This window comes from Myotis lucifugus, unplaced genomic scaffold, assembly GCF_000147115.1.
Source record: "Myotis lucifugus unplaced genomic scaffold, Myoluc2.0 scaffold_100, whole genome shotgun sequence".
In the NCBI taxonomy this organism is placed as follows: Eukaryota; Metazoa; Chordata; class Mammalia; order Chiroptera; family Vespertilionidae; genus Myotis; species Myotis lucifugus.
This window is the reverse complement of record NW_005871148.1, coordinates 945,554-972,537: the sequence shown is the minus strand read 5'-3', so window position 1 is coordinate 972,537 and position 26,984 is coordinate 945,554. Positions and strand designations below refer to the sequence as shown.

Below are 26,984 nucleotides of genomic sequence, written 5' to 3'. Positions count from 1 at the left end.
TCCCAAGGTGTCTGGCTAGCAAGCAAGCCCCTTCGCTCTTGGTTTCCGCGGGTAGATCTGCAGTCCCCTCAGCCTGCTTTCTCTCTGCCGCTGCCTCTGGGGCTGCCCTTATCTGCTCCTCGCAGCCTTCACAGGATACATTCTGGGCGGCTTGGCTCCTTCCGCTCCAACCACCCCAACACTGATTCCTTTCTTTTTCTCCTGCATGTTTTTGAGCCCATACTTTGTTGGTGATTCTGGCTGCATTTTTTTTTAGGAGGGAGATAATCTACCAAGCTCTTCTCTAGGCCCCTCCCTGCGCCTGCATGATAATCCCTCCTCTTCTTCCTTTCCAACGCCTTTGCAGAAGTTCATTTTGTGAAATGAGATAAAGGCAGTACAGGAACCAGTTCCCCAAACCCTGCTTTGCCCAGAGAGGGCTAAAGATTGTGGGATGGAAAACTGGGAGGGGTCTTAAAGCCAGAGGTGAAAGGAACAAGTAGATTTACGTTCTCATCAGAGAAGACTCAGACCCAGCCAAGCATCATGAGGCAGGGTCAGAAGTTGACTTCCAGGAAAAGGTTACAGAGCTCAAAACACAGATGGGGGTGGACAATGGTTGGGAGACTGAGAGACAATTATAGAAAACATCTTAATGTGTCTGAGCCATCTCTGCTTCCACCCAGGATTCCTGGGAAGGCAGGCTGTCCTAGATAGATACTGCTTTTCCTATTAACCCATCAGCGATGGGGCAGCAGGCTGAGGCCTGGCTCACTCCCAGGGTCCAGTAAGCCATGACTTGTCCCTGGAAATGAAACACTGTTGACTAAAGACTGGGTGTGCAGCACCTGCTTCCTGCCTGTCTTTACTGCCAACACTGAGAACCCAGGACTCCCTGGCAGGTAGACAGGGAGCTGGCATGGGCCCTTGAGAGGTTGTGCTGTAGGCGAGGCTGAACTGGAAGGCTTTGACAACTGAAAGTTAAGCAATCATAAACTGGGAGGCTGGATAGGAGCGGAAATAGCAGTAGCCATGATCTAATCGGTGAGTCCCTTTGCCTAGGGCTGCTTTCCCAGGCAGAGTTGCCTCTTGGAGACAGGAACCTTCTACTGCCTCCCACCATGACCCATAAAAGAAGCTAGAGTGGTTCCTCTCACAGCCCACTATTCACCCCAGATTTCCTTGCATCTTGAAGCGATGCCTTCTGACCTGGGGTCAGGGACTGGTACAGATGGAAAACTGAATGACGGGATAGAAAGGGCATGGGTTCAGGTTATTTACTAACCGTGCAAACTTTGAGCAAAATCTTTCCATTCCCATTCTTCAGAGGAGGTGACAAGTACCCACTTATAGAGCTGTGGTGAAGGCTGAATGAGATAAAAATGTAACAATGGCAGTTAGTTCCATTTTCTCTACGCTTCCCTCACCCACCCACCCTCCTTACAAATATGGCAGCACTGAATTGTGTGAGGATTTCATTCTTTGCCTCAAAGAGGATTGCAATCTATGACAGTGTGAAGACCAAGAAATGATGACACGGACTATTATCTATGGATTAAGCACGTTAAGTAGGAGTAGTTGTCAGAATTCTAAAGTCATCCTTCCTAGATTTCTGGCCCCTGGCTGTTTAATCAAACAGAACTCTAAGGGGCTCTGCAGCTGTAATTAGGGTTTTGGACCATAATAGGGAGATCACTCTGGACTACCTATTAGGCACAATCTAATCACTTGAGCCCTTAAAAACAGAAATTCTCTGGCAGGAGTTAATAGAGATAAGTCAGAGAGAGTCCAACTGTGAAAGACTTGACCAGCCATGGCTGGTTTTGAGGATATAGGTAGGGGGTCATAAGCCTAGGAGTGTGGGTAGCCTCTGGAACAGTGGTCTCAACCTTGGCTGCACATTAGAATCACCTCGGAATCTTGTTAAAATCCTGACTTCTGGGCCTCATCATTAGTAACAAAGAAGCAGAATTTCCGGAGAATGAGGCCCAGAAATCAGGATTTTAACAAGATTCCCAGGTGATTCTAAGGGGCAGCCAAGGTTGAGAACCACTGACAGGGAGTCATAAGGTCAAGCTTAATCAGGCTAAGAGGGCTGTGCCCTCTAAGCTGGGACTTGTTTGTGGCTTTGCCAACAGGTCAGTCTGAGGCTTAACCCTATCGCTGCTCCCTACAGGTGTTAGTACAGTACAGAGAAAAGGCTCTGAGAAGTCTGCAGGCATGAGCATAAAGGACAGTCATACGCGTGGAAGTGTTTGCTACCAACTTTATTTGCAGGTGAACAGTACAACATTGACAAACGTATTTTGTACAATCCAGTCTGCACTGCCCCCGGGGCTAAGGAAGACACAGTCCTTCCAACAGCTAGAAACAGTCCCAGATAATGAGTTTATGAAAAACGCTTTCTCTTCCTCCAGCAAACAAAATTATTTATGAAGCTGTACAATTCAACAATAGGGAGCAAAAGGAAAAAAATTACCTCAAGGAAAGCAACAGCTCCTTTTCTGGTGGGATCCGTCTTTTTACAGACATGAAATATTCATATCAGAGATCTTATATTTCAAGAGGAATGGGTTACATAGCAGAGCTACAACAATAAACATTTTATTTATTACCAACAGGGAATTAGAAGACTCTCTTTGAACACAGTTCTTACCCAGACTTTTGGAGACCAGGGTCAGCAGGACGCCTCTCTCTAATTAATCGTCAAGTTTCATATTTATATCTATTACCTGCCTCTGAATTCCCTTCCCAATATCCCACTCCAACATTTGAGAGCTGCCTAAGGACTGTTCTGATTTTAAATTTTATCACAGATCCCTAAGAGTTTGGCCCTTGGCCTTTATGAACACAGGGTTTTAGAGAAACAAATTCAGGGAAACCATCTATTCTCCTGAGCCCAGCTACTCTGTGCTACCAGCTCTAAGCCGACAGCCCCGGCACAAGGAATAGGGCTGATAAATAATGAATCAGCATCTTGCTCAACTGGTGGCGTTTAAAATTCTTTTCAGGTGAAAAATTACCACAATTTTGTGCTCATGGCAGATTTCAAAGGGAGACTTGGAACAGAAAATCTTTAAGGGACCCTTACACAGCCAGTTCTTTTCAGGTTGATGTACATAAAACATTTAGTAACCGGGACAGTGGAAGGACTACAGAGGAGCTCCCAGGGCCTGGGAAAAGGCCATTTCTTAAGCTTATTCTTGGGGTCCTGTGGAGACAGGCTCTACACATGGTTGGCAGGAATCAGCAGCAGCTCCGGGGCCCTGGGGTATCAGGTAGGTGTCCAGCTCCTGGCACTGGTAGAGGGCTACGCTGTCCAACACCCACTCTCGGGTTACCATAGGTACCTCACACATCTGCCCAATCACTGAGGACAGAGAACACAAGTAGAGATTAGTGTCAATTCACATTTTCCCAGACCAGATTCTAGTTAATCTACTCTGGGCACCTGGTTGTATGAGTTCTTAGGGTTGCTCAGGAAGAAGCAAAAGTGTTGATTGTAAGCAGTGTTTTAGGACATAAGAACTTACTCGGCAGCCTGAGGAGTGACTGCTGGTGAAAGCCTACAGCTTTAACAACTTTATTAACACGAGCCCCACTCTGTTAAATAGCATTGCAATTTAATGATGGGAAAACATTTGCAGTATCTTAAGTGAAAAAGCAAAACAGTATGAGCATGATCACATTCGTGTAAAATATATGTATATACATATACACACATGCCTGAAAGAATTTTATGGTGATCATCTCCAAGTGGCGGGATTACTGGGATTCTTTTATTGTTTGTGTTCATTTTTATTTCATGTGATGAACATTCATATTTAACCCCTCAATGGAAATAGTTCATGCATTACTTTTATAATGTAAAATAAACAACAAAAAAGTTTTAAAAGGATATTTTAGCTATTCATTCAACAAATATGAGCCCCCCGAATGCACTGAGCGCTGTGTTAATGAAGCACTGGGTAACCAGTGGTGAACCAAACGCATCTCACAGGCACATGCTTGTGGCCGTCTGAAGCCCCAATCAGGTGCACCATTCACTCCAGTTGATCTAAACAGGACAATCAGACCTAAAATCACCATAGTAATCTGCACACTTAACCTGGGCCCTCTACCCCACCCTCCTCTGGATGAAGGCTTACAGTAAGACTTACCGCGCAAGCCACTGTCGTCTGTCCAGGCATCCGGCTCCATGACCACAATTGGGTGAGTGCCCTGCATCCCCAGGAAGGAAACAACATGGAAGGTATCAGAACAGGACTTTGGGAATAGTCACTTCACCATTGCTTGATGGTGTGATGAAGCAGACTACTCTGGGGCAACCACACAGAGGAGGAGGAAGGGCACATGGCAAAAAGGAAGGATTCGAGGTAAAGAGCCTTCCCTCAGTATATTAAATACTTCGAGCTCTCAGGTCCTCGCTCCTCCCTTACAGGTGGAGTCTTCTGGCACACACACCTGGTCAGAGGAGGCTTGGGTTAAGAGAGGCCTCTCAGGCTACACTGGGGTGTGGAAGGTGGTTCATTGGGATTGATGGGTGCTGCCTCGCTCAATCACCAGAGAGAAGATTGTGTTCCCCCCTCTGACAGGGCACCAAATGCTTACCTTGCCGAGGGTGAATAATGAAGGCTCCTTCACCACAGAAGCCCCACAAAGCTGCACCATCCACTCTAGTTGACCTAAAGAGGCATTCAGACAGAAAGTCACCACAGTCACCTGCATGTTTAACCTGGGCTCCCCACCCCATACTCCTCTGAATGAGGGTGTATAGCAAGGTTCTCAGTGGGAGTCCCTGTCTCTTTACTCCAAAGGGACAGTAAGGCCTAAAACCAGAGGGGCATGGACTCTAAGTTAATTTGCCACTGATTTGCTACTTACTCTGGTTATCAGTCCCAATAAGGCCACTTGGTAGATAAGGTTTAACAGTCTCTCAAATAAAACACAAGAAAAAAAATCTAATTTTCATTAATTTGCTAAATTGCAGGTAAGATACTGTGAAAAAACATCCACCTGTCTTCCCTTCCTCCTTGCCTAATTCTGTGTTGGTAATTGATAATCAGGGCCACGGAGAGCACCTTACTTGGTGGTAATTACTGTAAATGTCAAGATATGGGAAGATAATTAAAACAAAACAAAACAAAAAGCACTTATCACCCCGGACCGAGACTCAGCACATCAGCTTGGAAAGGCTACATGCTGAGCCGGTATCAACACACTCAAGGTGATAAAAGTCAGAAGAGGTTGTACCTGTACCTGAAAAACTAGTAGAACTGACCAATGGGTGGCTCCTGGGCCCCTAGGGGTGCTCTTCTCTATCAACCCATTTCTGGAGATGGTTAAGGTGCTCCTCTTTGTCTGAGCGTACTGAGGTCAACCGACTCACTTCTAAAATGATACCTGCTGGAGGCCCTGGTTTTCATACCAAAGTATAAAAACACTGAGAAATCCATGTGTGGCATGTTGAAATTTCATAAAAATCCAATCAATAACCAATAAAGTAGACATAAGCAAAATTATTTTGCCAGGCTCTCTTGCTGCCACTCATCTATCCCTGACCACATGCTAAGGCCATCTTCTGAGAAGCAAAAGGACTTGATCCTGGGACAGAGATGAGCACAGATGTAAAGGTAGGTAGCCTTCATTTAGAAAAGAATGAACCAGCCCTGGCCAATGTTTCTCAGTGGTTAGAGCATTTTACTATATACCAAGGGTCATGGGTTTGCTCCCTGCCCGGGGTGGGGGGTGGGGGGGGGGAGGAGTGCAGGAGGCAACTAATCGATGTGTCTCTCTCACATGATGTTTCTCTCTCTCTCTTCCTCCTACTCCCTCCCACCCTTCCACTCTCTGAAAAGCAATGGGAAAAATATCCTCAGTTGAGGATTAAAAAAAGAAGAAAAAGAGAATCAAATGTATACATACACCAGGGCTTCAGTACCGCACAACTCCAGAGTTGAGCCCCACAGACTAAAACATCACATCACATCAGTGTCAAAATAATTAGAAAATGTTCATCAAGTCTTCCCCTGCTCGGGCTTGCATGGGAGAGCAGGTTCACAGGGCTTATGCAGCTGCTGTGCTTTCTTCACCATCAAATGAAGATGGTTGAGGGAGAGTAGAACTCTCCCTAATTTATTTCTTCCTCTTTCTTAGACCAAAGGGCACCAAGAGCAGCTCTACCCCATCTGAGCACAGATGTTAATTCTTCACTGCCTTCACGCTCTTGAGAAGGGGCTCAGGGCTACGTTTTGTTTTTGTTTTTGTCATAGGGTAACATTTAAGTGCAGTTTTGTCTGACAGGTGATAGAGAAATAGACTAACCTCTCACCAATCTGACGAACCCCCATAAGATGACCCCTCCTATAACTATGTAAGGCAAAGGCTGGTGCTGGACCCTGCAGTCCCCCCAGCCTCTTACCTGTGGGCATGTTGGTAAAAGGCCCATAGCAACAGATTTCTAGGCCCTTGAAGATCTGTGAGAAGAGAGGAACAGAGGAATAGAGAAAGAAACACTAGTTATTTAGTTATGGGTTTTATAAAAAACATAAAGAGACTCTCTAAGAACTTTCTTTTTTCTTTTCCTTTCTTTTTTCCCCCCTTAAATATATTTTTATTGATTTCAGAGAGGAATGGAGAGGGAGAGAGAGATAGAAACTCAATGATGAGAGAGAATCATTTATCGGCTGCCTCCCACACGTTTCACACTGGGGATGGAGCCTACAACCTGGACATGTGCCCTGACTGGGAATTGAACCATGACCTCCTGGTTCATAGGTCGACACTCAACCACTGAGCCACGCCAGCTGGGCATCTTTTTTTTCTTTACCACCAGACGAGTTCTGCTGCTACTTCCAGAGACAAGCAGTCCAATGTCCGGAACACTGTTGGGTTTCAGAAGACTTTTTTGTTTTGTTGTTAAGCCTCGCCCGAGGACATTTTTCAGAGAGAGTGGAAGGGGCATGTTTAATGGCTAGAAATTCAGCTATTAGTTGATATTTGATGTTTATCCAAACGTGGTACATCAGTACTAACTAACCATAACCCTGATTGGCAGAGAGGTCTACGTTTATTTTATATGTACATGCTCCTATCCTCCTGACTTTCTTCTGGTCTCTAGCATCTGTGAACGCCAACCTATGAACCAGGAGGTCACAGTGCGATTCCCGGTCAGGGCATATGCCTAGGTTTCGGGCTCAATACCCAGTGTAGGGTGTGTAGGAGGCAGCTGATCAATGATTCTCTCTTATCAATGATGTTTCTAACTCTCTCTCCCTCTCCCTTCCTCTCTGAAATCAATAAAAATATATTTAAAAAAAAAAAAGTTCTCCCCAGGCAGCCAGCTGGAGCCAAATGTTGCTGTAAAAAGCACAAAAGATTACAATTTTTTCCATCCAGGCTGATATTCATTGAGGAGGATGTCTAGTTATGAGATAAGGAATTTGAAGTTTCACCTCTACAAATACTTTTCTCTTTCATAGGAAAATACTATGGTGATATTTTTGTATCTTCAGAATGTCATTACTTTGACCAGGTACTTCCTATCATTGCCACCCCGTATGCAGGAAAAACCCCCAAACACTGAAATTTCCTTTGAAGGAGGGAAAAATCTGGTGCTAGCTCTGCTTTGCATACAGTGGAATAAAAACAAATGGCTGGGGCCTGTTCTCCCTCAGGAGCAAGCCCTGCCTTTCCCTTTCCCTCTCTTCTCTCCTTGCCCCTCCCCCAGGCCAGTTCCTTTGCCTTTCTGTCTCCTAAGCTCCAAGGCCCCCCCCCTTTTTTTGCTTCTGTAACTTGTTTTCTGAGCCTCCGCAGTCCAGCTGGCTCACTTCTACTACCTCTATAACTTTCTAAATAAACTTTCTTACTTTTAATTTGAAGAAGAAGAAAAAAAGTTTGGCTCACAGAGCTCCCCTGGGGTGAAGGCAGAAACAGACATAGGGCCAGCAGCATTTCTTGGCATCTGGGAAGTTACTTGATTGGTTAAGGTGAGGGTGGGCTGACCCCAAGGGTTCAGAGCTCCAGGGACTGATGATTTGTGATCATCTCCCAAAGCAGTTTTCCTTGGCAAGTCACCTCTACTGGTTTGCCCTCAAGTTCTGTAAATGGACAGAAGGTGTTCCTTGTGGGGATGTTCCAAACTGCCTGGCGGTGCACACTTGCAAGAGGAAGAAAGGCAGACTGGGGACGTCAGCACTCAGTCAGGGACCTGAGAAAGCTGCTGGCTCAGGCCCGACAGGCAGGTGTGAAATCTTGCCTGGGCTTCTCCCTGAGAGAAGGACATCGTTTTTGGCTACATCATTTGCTACAGCATGATATGGGGATATGGGGACTGTCACTGAGTGTTCTGGTCCTGCGTTTTCAAACATGTTAGAATCATCTGTTTTTCTCCTTGGTGAAACCTATAATTTTCCAAGAAATATAATATTGTCATTAAGAGCTCCGATTCCCGGCTCTGGCCAGGTAGCTCAGTTGGTTAGGGTGTGGTCCCAGTACGCCAAGGTTGCGCGTTCAATTTCTGGTCAGGGCATATATAAGAATCAATCAATGAATGCATAAATGAGTCAAACAACAAATCAATGGTTCTCTCTCCCTTCCTTTCTCTCTAAAATCAATCAATAAATTAAAAAAAGAGCTCATATTCTGGAGCTAGACTGCCTGGGTTCAACTTCTAGTTGTGCGTTCACAACTAGCTGTGTGAGCTTGAGCAACTTACTCCACCTCTCTGAGCCTCAATTTTCTCATCTATAAAATAGGCATAATTGTTGTACATATCTAATAGGGTTACTATAAAACTGTTAATCAGTTAAAACATGTTGAGTATTTAGACCTGGCACAGAGTGAACATTATATAGATATTAGCTATTGATTATCAATCATTTTCTCTTCTATGCATCCATAGACAGCACTGCGTACATCCCCTTTACAGCACTTACCACGCTACTTTAGAGAAAAACACTATCGTAAAGTGGAAAGAGCAAAGGCTTAGATTCATATCTGTTTCAAATCCCAGCTTTGCCATTTATCAGCTAAGATTTGAACCCCAGATTGGACCAAATTACTTCTCTAAACCTCTAAGTCCCCTCATTCATTAAGTGGATATAATACTTATTTACCTTGTTGGGCTATAACTAAAAAAAGAACCTATATGGAAGCAACTAGCAGTATGTAACACCCCTTAAAAATGAACCAAGGGGCCTGGAATGAAGAGGGGTGGTGGGATTTTTGTCAACATGGGGAAGGAGGCTTTACCTTTCTGTCCTGGGACTCTCTTGCTCGCTTTGGACCTTGGTGGTTCCTTCCATTGATAACATCTCCTCTGACTTCAAAATCACGCTAAAAGAAACCAAACGCAAACCACAGGGATCAGAGAAAGAGAAGCCGTCCTCAGTGGAAGCAGAGTAGATGTGCCATATTTAAGGAATTGGGTATTGCTAGGTAATGTTTTGACCACTCCCCTCAAATCATTCTTTTTGGTGGACTGGATGAACCGACCAGCATCTCAGCTACTGAAATCAATTAATTCCCTGAAGCAAAGCTTTGTGGGCAGGAATTAACAATTGGCTTTTCACCTCACTGGGACTTAATGTATTTTAATTTTCAACATCTATCTCCTCTCAAAACATTCACTTAGCATTTAGATTAAACTGCTAATACTGTGCAGTTATAAAGATACCGGGAGAATTCCTGATCTCTTAAATCAATTGTGTATTATCAGCTAAGGGCTTTTCAGATTTTCATTGAGAGATTTAGTTAATGAAACCAAAATGATAAAATATACATTTAATACACTGAAGAAAAGGTTTTACATATTACTATTTTGACTAGTCAAGGATGAGAGTAATGGGATTGGGGAGGTTAGAGCTTTTGGGATAAATTAGGGGAAGAATACTTAGAAACAATTCTGACTGAAACTCAGGTTGAAGAAGATCATAACCACTGCCAAGATTATTACAAAGTAAAATAAAGTCATGGCAGTATAACCACAGGCTACTATTAGGGCAGTGGTTCTCAACCTTCTGGCCCTTTAAATACAGTTCCTCATGTTGTGACCCAACCATAAAATTATTTTCGTTGTGCCCTGACCGGTTTGGCTCAGTGGATAGAGCGTCAGCCTGTGGATCGAAGGGTCCCAGGTTCAATTCCGGTCAAGGGCATGTACGTTGGTTGCAGGCACATCCCCAGTAGGGGGTGTGAAGGAGGCAGCTGATCGATGTTTCTCTCTCATCGATGTTTCTAACTCTCTATCCCTCTCCCATCCTCTCTGTAAAAAATCAATAAAAAATATATTTTAAAAAATTGAAGAATGTTATGTGTTAAATTAAAAAAAATTATTTTAGTTGCTACTTCGTAACTGTAATGTTGCTACTGTTATGAATCGTAATGTAAATATCTGATATGCAGGATGGTCTGCCAAAGGGGTCACGACCCACAGGTTGAGAACAGCTGTATTAGGGGAAAGACCACTTCACACTTCCTAGTCACTTGAGTGAGAAGAGTCTAATGATAAATGTCATTTATTTGGAGATGCCTTTAATTTTATAGGCCTGATTGTACCCCTGTCCCTACTTAACCTCTCTACCTGGATGCCTAGTATATATCCCTCAAATTTTTTTTATTGTTGAGAGATTACAAATGTCTCCCATTTTCTCCCCTCCATTCATCTTTTACCCCCCCAAGGCCTTCTAAATCCCCAAATTTATACATCTTGCCCCTTGCCTAATCTATGCTCCCTACATATTATTCACCAATTACTATCCTCCAGCTACACTAGTCTTTTTTCTTTAACAAACAAGCTCATTCCTACCTCATAACCTTTAGGCTTGCTGTTCCTCTGCCTTCAACACTTGTTACCTACATTTTTTAAGGCCAATTCTTTCTTGTGTTTTAGGTTTCAGCTCGAGCATTTCAGAAGCCATCCCTGGTCTCCTAAAGTAGTCAATCTCTGTCCCTGGTCAATAACTAATCTGCTGTTCACGGTATTTATTGGTAACTTAAATGATCTTTATTATCGTGTATTTTCCTTCAAAAGAACAAGAATCTGGCCTGAGAATGGACCTGTCAGTCTTGTTTATTGCTGTATCCCTGGTGCCCAGCACAGATAGGCTCCCAATAATATATGCCATGGAATGATAGTTAAAACCAACAAAAATGTCACTTAATTATGAATATACTGAATAGTATATAATATTTCAAAACTATTTTTGTTAGTTTTCTTTTCCCTTAGCTCTTAGATGGCTAAGCAGCTCTTAGATGGCTCTGTTATAAAATTATTTCTCCTCCTACCCTCTTCTTATTTACCTCTCACTGTTCTCAGTGTCATAAAGAGTAACATCTCTCTGAAGGAATCTGATTTCTAAACAAACACATTTGCATATTAATATGAAGGATTTTTCTTTACCAGTGAACAACCAGTTCTCTTATCAAGGTCTATATATATAGATTTAGGTGGGCCTATTTCTTTTGCTTATGAATCTTTTTTTCCCCCACCCCCACCCCCCACTTATCTTTTTTCTGCTTTATAAATTCCTTTTCCTTCCTCCAAGGAAAGGATTGTTTCTACTGAAATTTAGAACAAGCGAATGAGGCACAGAATTTCTGGGTTCGCTCTGCATAATTCTTGATGATCCCCATCATCCAAGTGGTACAAGGAAGGAAGCAGCTACATTTTCGGTGATTATGTGACTCAATGGCATCAAGTCTTTCTGATTAGTTTGTAACATCAAGTACCTACCTCATCTAGAATCTTTCTTTCTTTAATAGACTGGGTCACCCCTAAAGAGAGCACAGAAAAGACAAGTCACAATGCAGAAGAACATGCTCTCTTTGTGGAGGTGGACGGGGAAGTGATTCACGGAAGAGCTTGGGAGGAATGACACTGAGAGAAGTCCCATCTCCATACAGCCACAGCTCCTTGTAGTAGAGATTTCTTTTTGGAGATATGGTTGATGCTTAATCCAAACATTATAACAGTGCCTGCCGCACATGGATTTCTGCCTGCTATTAAATAAATCCCTAATTCGTATACTAACATTCCAGGAGCAGATTAGGTCCTATTAGTTATAAAAAGAAATCCATTTTCCCAACATCAGCAGCTTATCTGAACAAAGACATATGCGTTAAAGATAAAACTAGTTTAGTGTTATCATTAAAGACCTTTTGGTAATTCAGATTCAACATCAGCAAAAAACCTTAGGTGGTAAGATGTTTGGTGTAAAAATGGAATTCTGAAGTGTTAAAGGGAGGAGGGGAGCAATACACTGTACTTACAGAAATAGCTAACTATCCATTTTCCTCCTGCAATTCCCAGAAAATATTTCAGTGTCCGTTCACATACAAATTCAGCATCTGCAGAATGAAAAATATCCAAAGGATCAGTAGAAGTTGAAAACAAAGTCAGGAAGTGCTGCCCTAACAAGCTAATGAGCTCCAGTTCTATATGCTACTTGCAATCAATATGGATCAATGATTCCAATACCCCAGTGATAGAATCAGAGGCTGGAAGCACCCCTAATTATAACCAGCATGAGTGGATCTTTGGAAGTTAGAAAAGGCTGATATGAAGTTAAAACCAAAGGAGATGTCTGCCCTATCTTCTAAATGACAAGACTAGCTACAGATATCCATCACTGTGTTCAGGGAATTATCTACATCAATAGTATTGATACATGTGGATGGGGAAGATCTAATTTACTGGATGGCAATATGTGGAAGGAGAAGAAAACAGTATTGTTGAAATCCTCTATCTGATGTGTCAATGTAAGTGACAAATTTTTCACCCCCAGACTTCTACCTGGGGAATCCTAACCTCCTAATTTCCCTGAGAGGGACAGAAAAATACAGAGTATTTTCCTCTATTCATAAGTATTTCAGAAAGAAGTAGCTAAAGAATCACTTCTGTTTATTTCCTAGTATTTCAAAAACCTTTCTGAAGTACTAAGCAAACTGAAGAAATAAATGTATTTAACTAAAACAAAAGGGGGCCAGGAAGTAGAAAAACTATTATTTTTCTTTCACAAAACATAACTGATCGCCCTAGCTGGCTTGGCTCAGTGGATAGAGCGTCAGCCTGTGGACTGAAGGGTCCCAGGTTCGATTCCAGCCAAGGGCACATGCCTGGGTTGCGGGCTCGATCCCCAGTGGGGGGTGTGCAGGAGGCAGCCAATCAATGATTCTCTCTCATCATTGATGTTTCTAACTCTCTCTCCTTCTCCCTTCCTCTCTGAAATCAATAAAGAAATATATTTAAAAAACAAACAAACAAACAAAAAAAACATAATTGATCAACTACTGGAAGACTTTCACCCGTGCTATGCTTAACGAATGCTCCCATTTCTTCATGTAGTTCCATGTAACAGATGCAACGCATTCTATAAAGGTTCCTGGTATACCTGTTTTCATAATGACATGAGTAGTCTCTTCAGTAATTAGATCAGTTAAAGTGATGTGGTGTTTTCTGGCAAACTTGTGCACACGCGTCTGAAATCAAGTAAAATATTATTATAAATTACCTCTAGTGCACAGCTTAGAGCATTAGTTATCCTAGCTTTGAATCTCCATTTTTTTTCTCACAGAAAAGGTACATTCTTTTTATTCTAACATGTCTGAAGTCTCAAAATAAATAGCAATTTAATACAAATTATGTACAAATCAGAGGAAGAAATTCTAAAGTAATTCATGCTAGGAGACATGAACTATAACCAAGGATTCAAAATAATATTAATTTTCCCTTTAATAGCAGATATCATTGAATTCCCTAAGACATCTAGTTTCTTTTCAGAGTGCTACTCTACTATAATACAGATCTATCAGCCTACACTATATATAAGCTGAGAGGTAATCAGCCTACACAGAAAGCTATGTTACAGGTAAGTGGCTTAAAAACAAGATGTGCCTGGTTGGAGTGGCTGTTAGCTGAGCATCATCCTGTGCACTGAAAGGTTGCTGATTCCCAGTCAGCGCACATACCTGGGTTGTGGGTTTGATTTCCCGTTGGGGCACATACACAAGGCAACCAATCAATGTTTTTCTCTCCCTTCCTCTCTCTTTAAGTATGTCCTCAGGTGAGGATTAAAACAAACAAGATGCAAACCTCTGATAGCTCAAAAACATTCAAGTCAAGAGTACAAAAACTATCAATTCTTCTTACGGGGAAGGACTGGAAGAGATTCATATTATTCCCAAAAGAAATCTAGAGCCTTCTAGCTATTATCTATCAACCAAATAAAAATCAATAGGTAGTAAAAGAAATTAACCAGATCCATTATGGACACAGTTGACATAATTAGTAGCAACTATTTGGTAAATAACTCTGTTTACCAAGGGCCATCATTTATTAGCCATCACACCCATGCCAATATTTATGTGCTGCACAATATTGCAATGGAGATCAGGCCATCCTTCTTTCATGCTGCCTCATTCCATACTGCCACAGGGCACTAAAAAGGCAGGCGAGAGAAGCTAATGATACCCTCCCCCCTTTTGTCACTGCCCTCTGCCAGGATCATTAGCAATTCTGAACTGATTAAATGCTGAAATCCCGGCTTTGAACAGTGTTCAGTTAGAAGAGCAACCGCTGAAAAGATCATCTTAATATGGGTTTCAGAATTAATCATGTGTAATACAGTCAGCAGCTTTCATAATAAATGTACCACACTTCAAGTCTGAATAGAGCTGAAAAGTTTTCCTCTTTGCTTGTTTAAAGACAATATGTACCCAAGCCACTTATAGTCTAATGTGCAGCTCAGAATTGCCCATGGCAAGAATGATTAAATTATTTTAGCCTTCTCTGAAAAGCTGAACTTCAAAACAAGTAAGAAATGCTAATTTTCAATGAATAAATGGAAATTCTAGATATGTAGGCAAATGATCAAGAGCAACATAAACCGAACACAGATATAAATTTTCAGAGCAAATAGCTGGTCTGGGCACCTGATTGTGAAATTAGAATTCTAGCATTATTGATGAGAATGTATTCATTGTATCTTCTAGGGCAGACATAGCTTACTTTGCCCTTTTAGCAGTAGGCCACAAAGAATGTTATGCTCAGCTGCCACGCATAGAGAACTTAGAATGAGAAATGGTTCTTATCCTAGGAAGGATATATTAAGAAAGATACTTAAGAATGACTGGGTCATCTCTGTGTATAATAAATTACACCCACAATTGAATCCATTTGATACTCTGGTGTGTTATCTTATCATGGTTCTTTAAGATGTATTCACTCAATTATTTTATTATGAAGTGATACCAATGGTGATTAATTTATTAAGATGTCTGAAATCTACACTCGGAAACAATGTTTCAGTGATCTTAGTATTTTAATGGGTATTTTCCATAGTGAGAAACAATTCCTGTTTCCAGCATTAGGGACCCAAGGAGATGTCAAAATCCTAACAGGGAAGAGAGGCTCTTGTAGAGCAGAAATGATAGGGCAGGCTACTGAATAACTGAATCACCAACCAGGATAAAGACAAATAAACACTGGAGAAATGCCATTATCTGGCAGTGAGCTTGGAACCAGCTTGAATTTAGCTAATCATGCTGGTGCATTCTCTCATATGTGAACCAAAGTGGGGAAAAGATGCCTTCTGGGGAGGAGAGCTACACCTATTTGCTTTTTATAATAAAAACTAGAAGCCCGGTGCATGAGATCCTGCATGGGTGGGGTCCCTCAGCGTGGCCTGCGGGGATTGGGCTGAAACTGGCAGTCCAATGCCACCTGCCGCTCCCGCTCATCCCGGTCTCGCTGTGCCTGCGGTGGGCTCACGCCCAGTCAGTCCTGATCGGGAGAGGCAAGCTGCGAGCCCTGCACCTGGCACAGTCCCTGGGGGGAGGGTCCCCCCCACTCCCCCGCCAACACGATCAGCTCTCAGGGCAGGCGGTGGGAAGCCCTTGGTGGCCTGGGATCCGGATCTATCCCGCTGATGTTCCGACTGGTTGTCAGGAGCCACCTGGCGACCGCTTTTATATTCTTTCTTTCTTGCGGAGCGTCTAGGGAGGGGAAGCAGCCGACTTCCAGGAGGCCAGCAGCGCCAATCAGTCAGTTCCTGGCCCTTTCTCAGGAGATTGGAACTGCAGGACTACTGAGGGGGTGAGTGGCTGCCATTGGGCTGGTGGGCTGCCGGGCTGGTGGACCGCTGGGATGGGTCGGTCAGTGGCACTCCTGCTGTGGGGCAGCTCCTGTGTTGAGCATCTGTCCCCTGGTGGTCAGTGTGCATCATAGTGACTGGTCGTTTGGTCGCTTAGGCTTTTATATAGACTAGAGGCCCCGTGCACGAATTTGTGCACCAGTGGGGTCCCTCGGCCTGGCCTGCGGGATCGGGCCAAAACCGGCTCTCTGACATCCCCCCAGGGGTCCTGGATTGCAAGAGGTCGGGGCCGGGGAGGGATACAGGAGTGCTCCAGGGCATGTCCAGCCCATCTTGCTCAGTCCTGATCGGCCGGACCCCTGCAGCAAGGTAACCTACTGGTCGGAGTGTCTGCCCCCTGGTGGTCAGTGCACATCATAGCGAGCAGTTGAGCGGCCTTAGCATATCATTAGCATATTACTCTTTGATTGGTTGGATGGATGACCAGATGACCAGGTACTTAGCATATTACGCTTTTATTATATAGGATAGATAAAATTTAAAAAGCTCTATATCATACCCAAAACTATAATCTCTCTACTAATATTTAATAATTATTTTCTTTTTAAAAAATTGATTTGAGAGACAGAGAGACAGAGAGAGAAACATCAATTTGTTCCACTTACTTATGCATTCATTGGTTGTTTCTTGTATGTGCCCTGACAAGGGATCGAATGTGCAACCTTGGTGCATCAGGACGACACTCTAACCAACTGAGCTACCCAGTCAGGGCTAATAATTATTTTCTTAAGTAAATTTATACAAAATAATTCATGCTATAGTGTTATCTAGGTCCAAAACTTCAGAAATTAGTAATAAATTTAAATTTCATTAGAACTGTGTCTATTTCTTAAATTTTTTCCTATAAGTTATTTATTACTACTACCTAGTTAAAACTATTATGGTATGTAAATGAAGTCTCAGTCTTTAGGGAGACACATATGGATACACTTACAAGTTCTTTTGGGGTCAAGCCTGATGCCACCATAGATATTCTTTTGTTGCCTGTTTTTGCTGAAGATGTCACCTCTGGCTTCTCCCTGCTGGCACTTTCTTCCCTCACATCATACCCAGCAGCATTAGCAGTATGAGTAGCAGCTGGACTCTTAGCAGATTCAACTTGAAATTGGGGTAATTTCAATGCAGAGGTTGAAGCTGGCATGCTGCAAACATGGGCTGACTCTGGGGCTCTGTCTTCAGCGGGATCAGACTCTGGGTCATCAGAGAAGAGGCTGATGCCAGATTGTAGGCAAGGACTTCCCTCTGAAAGGAACGGTGGATGAAATTTAATCTACATGAAAATGAATCTTGAATTACAACATCTAGTCTCTGCTAAGAATTGAAAAGATAGATCAAGTCAGGTTAAAAAAAATGGGTGCACTAATACACTGTTGGTGGAGGTGCAAGGTGTCTTAACTTTTCTAAAGGACAATTTGGTATTATAATCCAAAAGTCATGTGTGTTTACATGTTCAGTCAATAATTCAAGTTTTAGAAATGTATCCTAGGAAAGTAAAAGATGTATGCACAAGTTTAGCCATAGAAATGTTCACTGCAATACTGTTTATAACAGTAAAGTTCTAGAAACAACTTAAATGTCCAATAATAGATTGGCACATCTATTTCAATGGAGTACTCTTCACCCATTACATTCAGTTACTATGCAATAGAGAAATGCACACACCTATGTTCATTGCAGAATTATTTACAATAGCCAAGAGTGGAAGCAATCCAAGTGTCTATCAATGGATGGATGGATAAAGCAAATGTGTTATATACATAGAAATGGTTTAAGTCAGTCACAAAAAGACAAATGATATACTATTCCACTTACAGGAGGTATTAAAGTTGCCAAGCTTTTAGAGACAAAGTGGAATGGTAGTTGCCAGGGGATGAAGTATGGGGAAAGTGGGAAGTTGCTGTTTAATGGGTACAGCTTCAGTTTTGCAAAATGAACAAGTTCTAGAGAATAGCTGCACAACAATAAGAATATATTTAACACTAGTATACACTTAAAAATGGCTAAGATTGTAACTTTTGTTATGTATTTTTACTGCAATTAAAAATAAAACATATGCCATTGAATTTAAGATGCTATCCTATTTCAGAGTCCAAACTTAAAAAAAAATTGCACCTTATAATCCATGAAATGCAATATTGTAAGGTATGCTTTCTGTAATTTTGGTCATTTATTTTATCTAATTTAAATAACCTTTTTATTACCTATATTCTCCAACTGCTTGGCGATGAACATATAATACTTTAGTAAGGAAGGAAAAAATATTGAAATATGAGAGAGATTCAATTTTTGTTTTATCATCCACGATGATATCATTACCTTTTTCACATAATAGATCATCAGATATCATCACCAAATTAAAGATCATCCCTGAAACATTTCACAAAATGCCACTCAATCAGGAAGTAAGCATAACTAAGTAGAATGTATGAGATTCCCAAAATGACCCTAATTAAAATGGTCAAATACCACATTCAGAAGCCAAAAGGCATCTTTTATGATAATGTGTTTTAGAGGATTAATTTAAAATTTTCTTTACTAATGCACACTTTAATTCACAAGCCATAACACACACGGTTCATTTAAAGTGATTTATAAGGCATAAAATATATAGTCATTTATATTCATTAATTCATAAAATAAGAGCTTACTTTGGAGATTTGACTCATTTTTCAATCAAGGACAGGCCTAAACTTTGTTCGAGGGCTCTAGAACTCTTATCTAACAGTTGAAATAAAATATTTAGAGCACACCAAGACTCCCTCATCTTCAAAAAGAATTAAACCAATACAGACAGATTAACAACTGCAACAATTTTCAAGTAAACTTGGATAAACATTCAAGCTATTTTTAAAAAATGGGTTTAAGTATAACAGATGCATTCATGATAGACTAGTACGAGTACATATGAAAGATGATTAACCAAAATACCTTTAGGTAAGATTAGAGTAAAATAAAAGTTTTGTCCAACAGAGAAGATGAACTATTACCTGGATCTTGTCTTGGCAAATAAGACGGCTCCATTAAATCTTGGGTCTCAGACTTGGTCAGTTGTGGCTCCTCTACATCAACACTCTCAATGAGCTCCTTTTGAGATGGGTGGTTTCTGTTCTGGGGACTCTGTGAGTGGCAGTGCACATACCACCTGTCATCTAACAACTGGGGTGTAGAAGAGCTAGCAAGGATGCAAGGAGATTTTTTTATCACCACAACTCGTGAAAGGACTTATCACACATCCTGGGCAGCCAAAGCATAAGTAAAACAGCTCATTGTTGGAGAGACACTCAAGTGAGGGCCTAGAAGTCTGGATTCATGATGTCTGCCAATAAGTCAGGGTTGACACAGATCATTTCCCCTTAGGGTCTGGTCTGAGGCAGTAAGTATATATCTCCCAGCTGTTTAAAAGCATGTCAGCAAATTTCAGCAAATTATCTACCACCACTTATTCAAATTCTATAAAATAGAAAGTATTATTCCACTTGAGTCCCCATGGATGTGTTAATCACATCTCTTATGAAAGTAGAAAAAGCTAATGATTAATTTTGACATTGCTACACTCATTCTTTCTATATCCAATGTCAGCAAAATTCATAGAATCATCCTTATCTCCTGCCTTTCAGTATCGAGTCATTGTAAAAACAAAAGCCATAAAACATTGTTAGGAGAGTATATGCACACAACAGTAATCCTTTACTCTTTCAGGTTTTAGGACATCGCTGATTAAGATACTTAACAGATTTAAAAGACCTCAGAGATCAGCTAATTAATTCAAACAATTATTAGGTGTTTACTATGAGTCAAACATCAAAACTAGGCTCTATGGATTAAAGATGAGCAAGATCTAAACTGCTGCTCTCAAGTAGTCTAGCAGAAGGAGGAAGTTCAATGAAATGTTTAAGTCTCTTGTGGGAGGGGGAGGCAGAGCAGAAATATTTGGTCTGAATATTAAATGGATGCTTCAATTAGTTAAAGCTTGGCAATGAAGTCATTACCTTTAAACATAGGTTTAGTGCCTATGGAGGCCAGATCTTTTTTTATTTTTGTAAGAGAACATTTATTGGGTAAATTACAGAGGCAGAAAAAGTAATTCCTAGAAAAAATGGGATTAGGAAACGAGTTATAAGAGGTAAAGGAAGAGCCCTTGCCCCGGCCAGCATGGCTCAGTGGTTGAGCATCAACCTTTGAACCAGGAGATGGCGGTTTGATTCCGGGTCAGGGCATATGCCCAGGTGGCAGACTGGATCCCCAGTGTGAGGCATGCAAGAAGCAGCCGGTCAATGATTCTCTCTCATCATTGATGTTTCTATCTCTCCCCCTTTCCCTTCCTCTCTGAAATAAATTAAAATATATACATTTTAGGAGCTTGGGAGTGAGGAAGCTAATGATAATGTGCCTGGCGGGGGAGGGAAAGGCTTGGGGGTAGTCCCTGAAGGGAGAGCACTGGCAGCCAGATCTTTTAATTCTGTCAGCCACAGTGCCAGTACCTCAGCCTCAATAATACATCCTTAGTCTAGTCCAAGAGGTTTGGAAAAGATGGTGTCATTAGATTTTTGACAACTTGTCACTATTCCCAAAAAGTTAAGTAAAAATATACATATACTCAGTAGGAATTCAATAAATATGAATTCCTTTTCCTTCCTAGAGTGGTGAGATGTGTGACTCTAATGGCTTTGAGACTCTTTCCTGAACTATCAAATAGGAACAATAGTCCAGAACTTGTCCTTTTACCATCACAGCGTTGTTGTAAAGGTCAAATGAGGAAGTAGGTACAGTATTTTTGAAAACATAAAGTACTATACAATCTAATCTCAATAGTAATTTGAATAGACACACTCAAAGATACTGTGAAAAATATTTAACAATAAGAGTTCAATGTAAGAAAAGGTGTTACTTAGATACCACAATTTGACCTTTATTACTTCTTACCTTTCCATTCCTGGTTCTTTATTTTTATATCTGATGGAACTATCCAGAGAGTCTTGAAATTTGTCTGCAGAAAGGCTTTCTGGATTCTGGCTTACAAGATATTCATCACTTTTCTCTGAAGTTAATACTATTTTAAATGGAATAGGAAAACAAAGAAATTTACTGCTTTATCCTGATTGTGATAATTCAGGTGAGATAATTCGATTTTTCTTTATTGATTTTAGAGAGAGGAAGGAAAAGAGAGAAAAACATTGATTTGTCATTCCACTTATTATGCATTCATTGGTTGATTCTTATATGTGCCCTGACTGGGAATCAAACCTTGGTACATCGGGACAATGCTCTAACCAACTGGGCTCTCCGGCCAGGGTGAGTATACTGATTTTCAAAAGCAGCAATCTGTGACAATCAAACTGGTTTTTAAGTAAGTATATCAGACATAATATTATAAGCACAAGTGATCCAGCACCAAATGGAACGAAAGTAAGTAAATAAGTAAATAAATAAATGGAATACTTTAAGACTGGGTAAATAAAGATGCTCAACTGAGACAAGGCTGAAAAATCATATATTTATATATATTTGGCCCTAAATGATAAGGAAATAAGAATAGGAAATAATTTTTATCTCTACAGCAAACTAAATTTTACCCAAATCCCCTTAGATAATAGGAAACAGAAAGTACTAGAAAGAAAAGAACATTCCCTTGTCTATCCCTACTGCCTCCACATCAAAGACTGTATAAAATGGGGTGTGAACTTCAACATGTGTGAAAAAACGGGAGGGGAGGGGTCACATGAGAAAGAAAAAACAGGTGACAGTCTGCTTCAGATTTTCAATTAGTAAGAAAGAAGAAAACCCAATTCATATTAAAAAAACCAAGGTACTGACTGATAAAGAGCCCTGAAGTAATACATGGACTAATGATGAAATGGCACAAGAAAAGGAAAAAACACAAAACAGAAGCAAGGCAAAGTTTTGACACATTAGTACATCCTTTTATTTATTAATTCCTCCAAATGTATTACTGTGCTACTGCTTTCTAGGAAGTAGCTTAAAGGCAGAAATATTTAAAAAGTAAAAGCAAATACTTAAAAATTACAAATGTCTTTTATCCATTAAAAAGTCATTGATGACTGTAATTTATTTTGAGCTTTTATCAGAAAAGCTAAAAATTGAGGCAGAAAAATGTAAACAAAGGGCTGTATTAATTAAACTGTTTTTAAGACATTGGGTGACCTGGGGGAAAATAATTATTGATTTCCTGAGTTAATCCTCAAATGCATTATTTATAGTTTTCACTGTGCTTATCTTTTCTGAGAGTTTCTAGGAACATAAGAACTCTGCCTGGAGCTACCAGTTGCTGAAAGTAAGCTGAATCGAACTATGCAGATTTTTCTTTCAACTCGTTCTGTAAAGCTTTTTGATAAGGGTGTCATTTTCCCCCCAAATATAGGGTGATCATTGGTGAAAGGAACCACAGAATTGACCATTGGAAAGGGTTATAAAAAAATAAGTAAAAGGATAGGGAGGCAGTCTCAGAGATACAGATATTAAAAAATCATTTCATCACATCTGAATATTTAGCATATGAGTTCCTCTTTTCACTATAATGGGGCCAAGCTATGAAGAAAATAAGCTAACCTGAGTTAGAATTCAATTACTCAATGGTACCTAAAAAGACAGGGCAAAATTTTTGTTCTTCTTTTCCCTTAATCCTTATTTCATAAATGCAGGGATCCAGAGCACAAGTACTGGGAGAGTACCATAGTTTACCTTAAATAATTTCCTCATCTGGGGATTTTAACATGTTACATATTATATTTTTCATGGGTACGAAATATGGGCCAGACCTAATGTTTAATAAATTTACTGACTGCCTATTATGTGCTAAGTACTGTGGAAAGTATTAGGAGAATCAAAGGAAAAGACATTGGGGAAGAAAGGAAAAGATATTAATAAATGGTAAACTATAAAATAAAAAACCCATAAGGAAATCCAGCATATAAACCATTCACACAGTTGATTCAATATTTCCAGAGGAGGAGCATAGGAATTTTGAACAAGTGCTTCCAGGAATGAATATATTACAAGACAAAAAAGCTCTGATGTATCTGAAAATCACTTCCACTGTAACAGATTATGATCTTATAAACTAATGTTTGCTTTATGAATGGTTGGTGATCCACAAGAAAAAAAATGACTAAGTGCCTGATATGAAATAACTACCTGCAGAGGAGGGACACATAATTTAAATGAGTATACAGATTTGCACAAAAAAATATTATGCAGGCTTGGGAATGACCCTTAAATAAACAATAGGACAGAACTATGCTGAGGGCAGGACATTTGATGCAAAGACCCTAGACCAGTTCTTCATGTTGTGGTGACCCCCAACCATAAAATTATTTTTGTTGCTACTTCACAACTGTAATTTTGCTACTGTTATGAATTGTAATGTAAATATCTGATATGCAGGATGTATTTTCATTGTTATAAATTGAACATAATTAAAGCATAGTGATTAATCACAAAAAAATATGTAATTATATATGTGTTTTCCGATGGTCTTAGGCGACCCACAGGTTAAGAACTGCTGCCCTAGACTATGATGAATACCTTTCTACAAAGGATAAAATAAACCTCCTAACAAAAATATTTTATATAGAGATTCGTAAAAAATTTTCAAAAATGTTTTCAAACCCATAATAAAAATGTGTAGAAAGATAACATTTATAAAATTAAAAAAAAGAAATCCACAACATTTTGTCTGCAGATCTTCAGAAAAAATAAACACCCCTCCCCCAAAGATGAGATAGATTTACACATATGATCAAAGCCAGACAATAGCATTTTATAAGTTGTGCATAAAAATGAAAAGTCTAGCCTGTTTTTAGACTGAAGATGGTGAAAGCACCTCAAAGAAGAGAATTATGCTGGGGACTAGACTTTGGGCTTCATTATCTGGGAGATGAACTAAATGAAGATACAGTTACAAAGAAAGCATTGAAGGAAATACATTTGAACCACTGCCATAGCAACAGAGTTCCTAACTTCTCATGCATAAGCTACTGTTTCTCCCTGAACATAAAAATATTGTAAGGCACACTCCCTGACCAAGGCCACGATTCTGAATAATAAAGACTTGAGTTCCTAGAAAGACTGAAAGGAAGGCCCTATTGCCCTGAGTAGGACTGGGGAAGGAGGCGACGAAGAAGGAACTTGAACACTAAGTTAGCTGGGAAGGTATCATAGATAAAATGAACACTTTGGGAGGACTTGCCATACCTGCCTATTCATAAGCACCAACTTCCCCTCTGGAACCCATGCCTATGCCTAACCTCTCATCTACTTGACTATACATTTGCCCCTATTTAAAAACCTGCCTGATGTGCTGTCCTTCATAATGCTCTTTTCAACTAAATACTCAAAATTTCATCTTACTGTCCTTCATTTATGCCACATTACCCCTCAGCTCAGCACTCCTTTTTTTTTTAAAAAATAATATACTTTTATTGATTTCAGAGAGAAAGGGAGAGGGTCAGAGAGACAGAAACATCAATGATGAGAGAGAATCATCGATAGGCTGCCTTCTGTATGCCCCATACTGGGGATCAAGCCCGCAACTGGGGCATGTGCCCTGACCGGGAATCAAACCATGACCTCCTGGTTTGTAAGATGATGCTAAACCACCAAGCCACGCTGGCCAGCCTCAACGCTCACTTCTTACAGGAAGTCAGCTCAAATCACCTCCTCAGAGATCCATCTGGTCTTGTTGATAACTATAATGTTGGGATAAAGCACCTGACTCTGCCACATAATTGGGTTTTCTGGGGATCAAGATGCAGTTCCTCAAGTAAATGGCATCTCTTCCTTATAAACCAGAAAGCACACGGAATAGGGCTTTATGATCTGACACCTGTGGTATAAGGAATATGAGCGTTTTTTTATAAGCTTTCTAAAATGAGGGGGTTACTTATTTCTAATCTCTCCCATTGCACTCAGCTTCCTATGGTCTCCCCGTAATATCTCCTCATTTTGGGTACTCAGTCGTCAGAAAATGACACTTAATGACTGTCTTGATCTCTCTGAATGGTAAATTAGTTGAAAGCAGGGACTAGAACCAAGGCTCTAAAATTACCCATGGAGTGACTCAGCAAATACATGCCGAGCAAAGATCATAAAATGTTCAAGCTAGGTTCACATTTTTCTGGAGATAAAGGCTTAGGGAGAGGAAGAATTTTGCTTAAGAGGAATTTGGCCAATGTTACAAACCTGTTTCTGGTGTGTTTTGTCGTGGATTTAGTAGGTCCTCAGAAGCACAAGAAGGGGATCTGTCAGAAGGCTGGCTCCCCTGCTGCTCTAACACAGCTTCCACTTGGTCTATTTCCTGCTTGATCTTTATCAGGTTATCTTGCATCGTATCCCTCTGCTGCAAACACAAAAAATGACACAGAGAAAGTTACATTCTTTTAGAAATTTACCAGAACACAAGAGTATGTCATACCCATTAATTTTAGCATGGGAATTAAAATCACCTAGTATGGAATTATAAATTCTGGCTGAATACCTTTTAATCCAACCATATTCATGCAGTTAATGCCCATGAAATGATTTCAGAATGATGTTAAAGGAGGAAAAAAATTCCTCAGACTCTCCCAAATAGATTTGCTTTATTTTATTGTGATGTCCTTTTGAAGTTGATTACTTTCTTTTAAAAGCTCAGGAGTGAAAAAATAATTAAGGTGCTTAAATACTTTTGATATTTAAAATTAGCATGACTTTGTTAACATTTTACAGACTGTGTGTTTCAAAGGCTTAGTATTTGGGACTCATAAGAGATATAGATTAGTCCATATAAAAATGTCTGATTTCTGGCATGTGAGGACACTTCTTTTTTCTGGGATTCTTTGAACATTTAATTTCTAACCGAAAGAACAAAGAGCTAATTCATTAATTTATCTATTTGCTCACTCAACAACTATTTGTTGACCACCTATTATACGTCAGATACTGTCCTAGTGCTGGGAATATAGTCTGCATGGTGCTGCCATTCTAGATGGGGACAGGGTACCTAGAGAACTTCACAGAGAAGGACCTGTTAGAGGGAATGAGCCAACAGAAACAGCCCTAGTAAAGCCTGTTTTATTGTTTTCAACTCAAGATAAGGGTCTTCTCTGCTTATGGAGCTCATGATGTTTATTTCTCCACTTCAAAAAGAAATCTGTGCCCTGGCTAGTGTTCTCAGGTTAGAGCATCAGCACACACCGGGTCACAGATTTGATACGCAGTCAAAGGCATGTACCTGAGTTACAGGTTCAATCCCCTGGCCAGGTTTAGGCTCTTGTGGGAGGCAATCAATTGATGTGTCTCTCACATTGATGTTACTCCCTCTCCCTTTCATGCTCTCTAAAAAGCAATGGAAAAAGTATCCTTGGGTGAGGATTAAAAAAAAAAGAAATGTGTAGCTGGGTAGCACAATTGGTTAGAGCATTATCCCGATACACCAAGATTGTGGGTTCGATCCCTGGTCAGGGCACTTACAAGAATCATCCAAAGGATGCATAGAATAAATGGAGCAACAAATGGATGTGTCTCTTTCTCTAAAATCAATGACTTAAAAAAACCCTCTAAGGCTAAAATAAAAACATTTATTAATTTAAAAAAAAGAAATTTCCTAAGTCTAAGGGTTTTCTTTCTTCTTTTGTTTTTTCTCTTTTTCTTGTTTTCTTCTTTCTTTAGTCTAAGGTTTTTGATAAGCAAATTATTTCATAATTAAGGAGATTTACAAAATATATCTTCATTACTTTTAGAAAGAACATCAATGGTTGCCAGCAAACCCTGGGGAAATAGATTGTTTCATCCTCCATTTCTTCTTCTCATCCTTAAACATGACTTTGCCCACCACTGAAAACTAGCCATCTACTTTCT

At 40.4% G+C, this 26,984-nt stretch overlaps 1 protein-coding gene across 2 annotated transcripts in view; it reads right to left on the bottom strand.

Annotated features, from left to right (window-relative positions):
• Positions 1 to 2,231: 2,231 nt before the first annotated feature.
• BRCA1 (BRCA1, DNA repair associated) overlaps positions 2,232 to 26,984 on the bottom strand; it is a 53,246-nt gene continuing 28,493 nt past the window's right edge. For both annotated transcript variants that reach the window (XM_014458810.2, XM_014458811.2), the window contains 12 exons: positions 25,329 to 25,485; positions 21,054 to 21,180; positions 19,118 to 19,302; positions 17,065 to 17,372; positions 13,371 to 13,458; positions 12,250 to 12,327; positions 11,714 to 11,754; positions 9,232 to 9,315; positions 6,401 to 6,455; positions 4,591 to 4,664; positions 4,140 to 4,200; positions 2,232 to 3,349 (listed from right to left, as the gene is read on the bottom strand). In XM_014458810.2, coding sequence (XP_014314296.1) covers positions 3,177 to 3,349; positions 4,140 to 4,200; positions 4,591 to 4,664; positions 6,401 to 6,455; positions 9,232 to 9,315; positions 11,714 to 11,754; positions 12,250 to 12,327; positions 13,371 to 13,458; positions 17,065 to 17,372; positions 19,118 to 19,302; positions 21,054 to 21,180; positions 25,329 to 25,485 — 1,431 coding nt within the window. In that variant the 3' untranslated portion in view covers positions 2,232 to 3,176. The remainder of the gene's footprint in view (positions 3,350 to 4,139; positions 4,201 to 4,590; positions 4,665 to 6,400; positions 6,456 to 9,231; positions 9,316 to 11,713; positions 11,755 to 12,249; positions 12,328 to 13,370; positions 13,459 to 17,064; positions 17,373 to 19,117; positions 19,303 to 21,053; positions 21,181 to 25,328; positions 25,486 to 26,984) is intronic.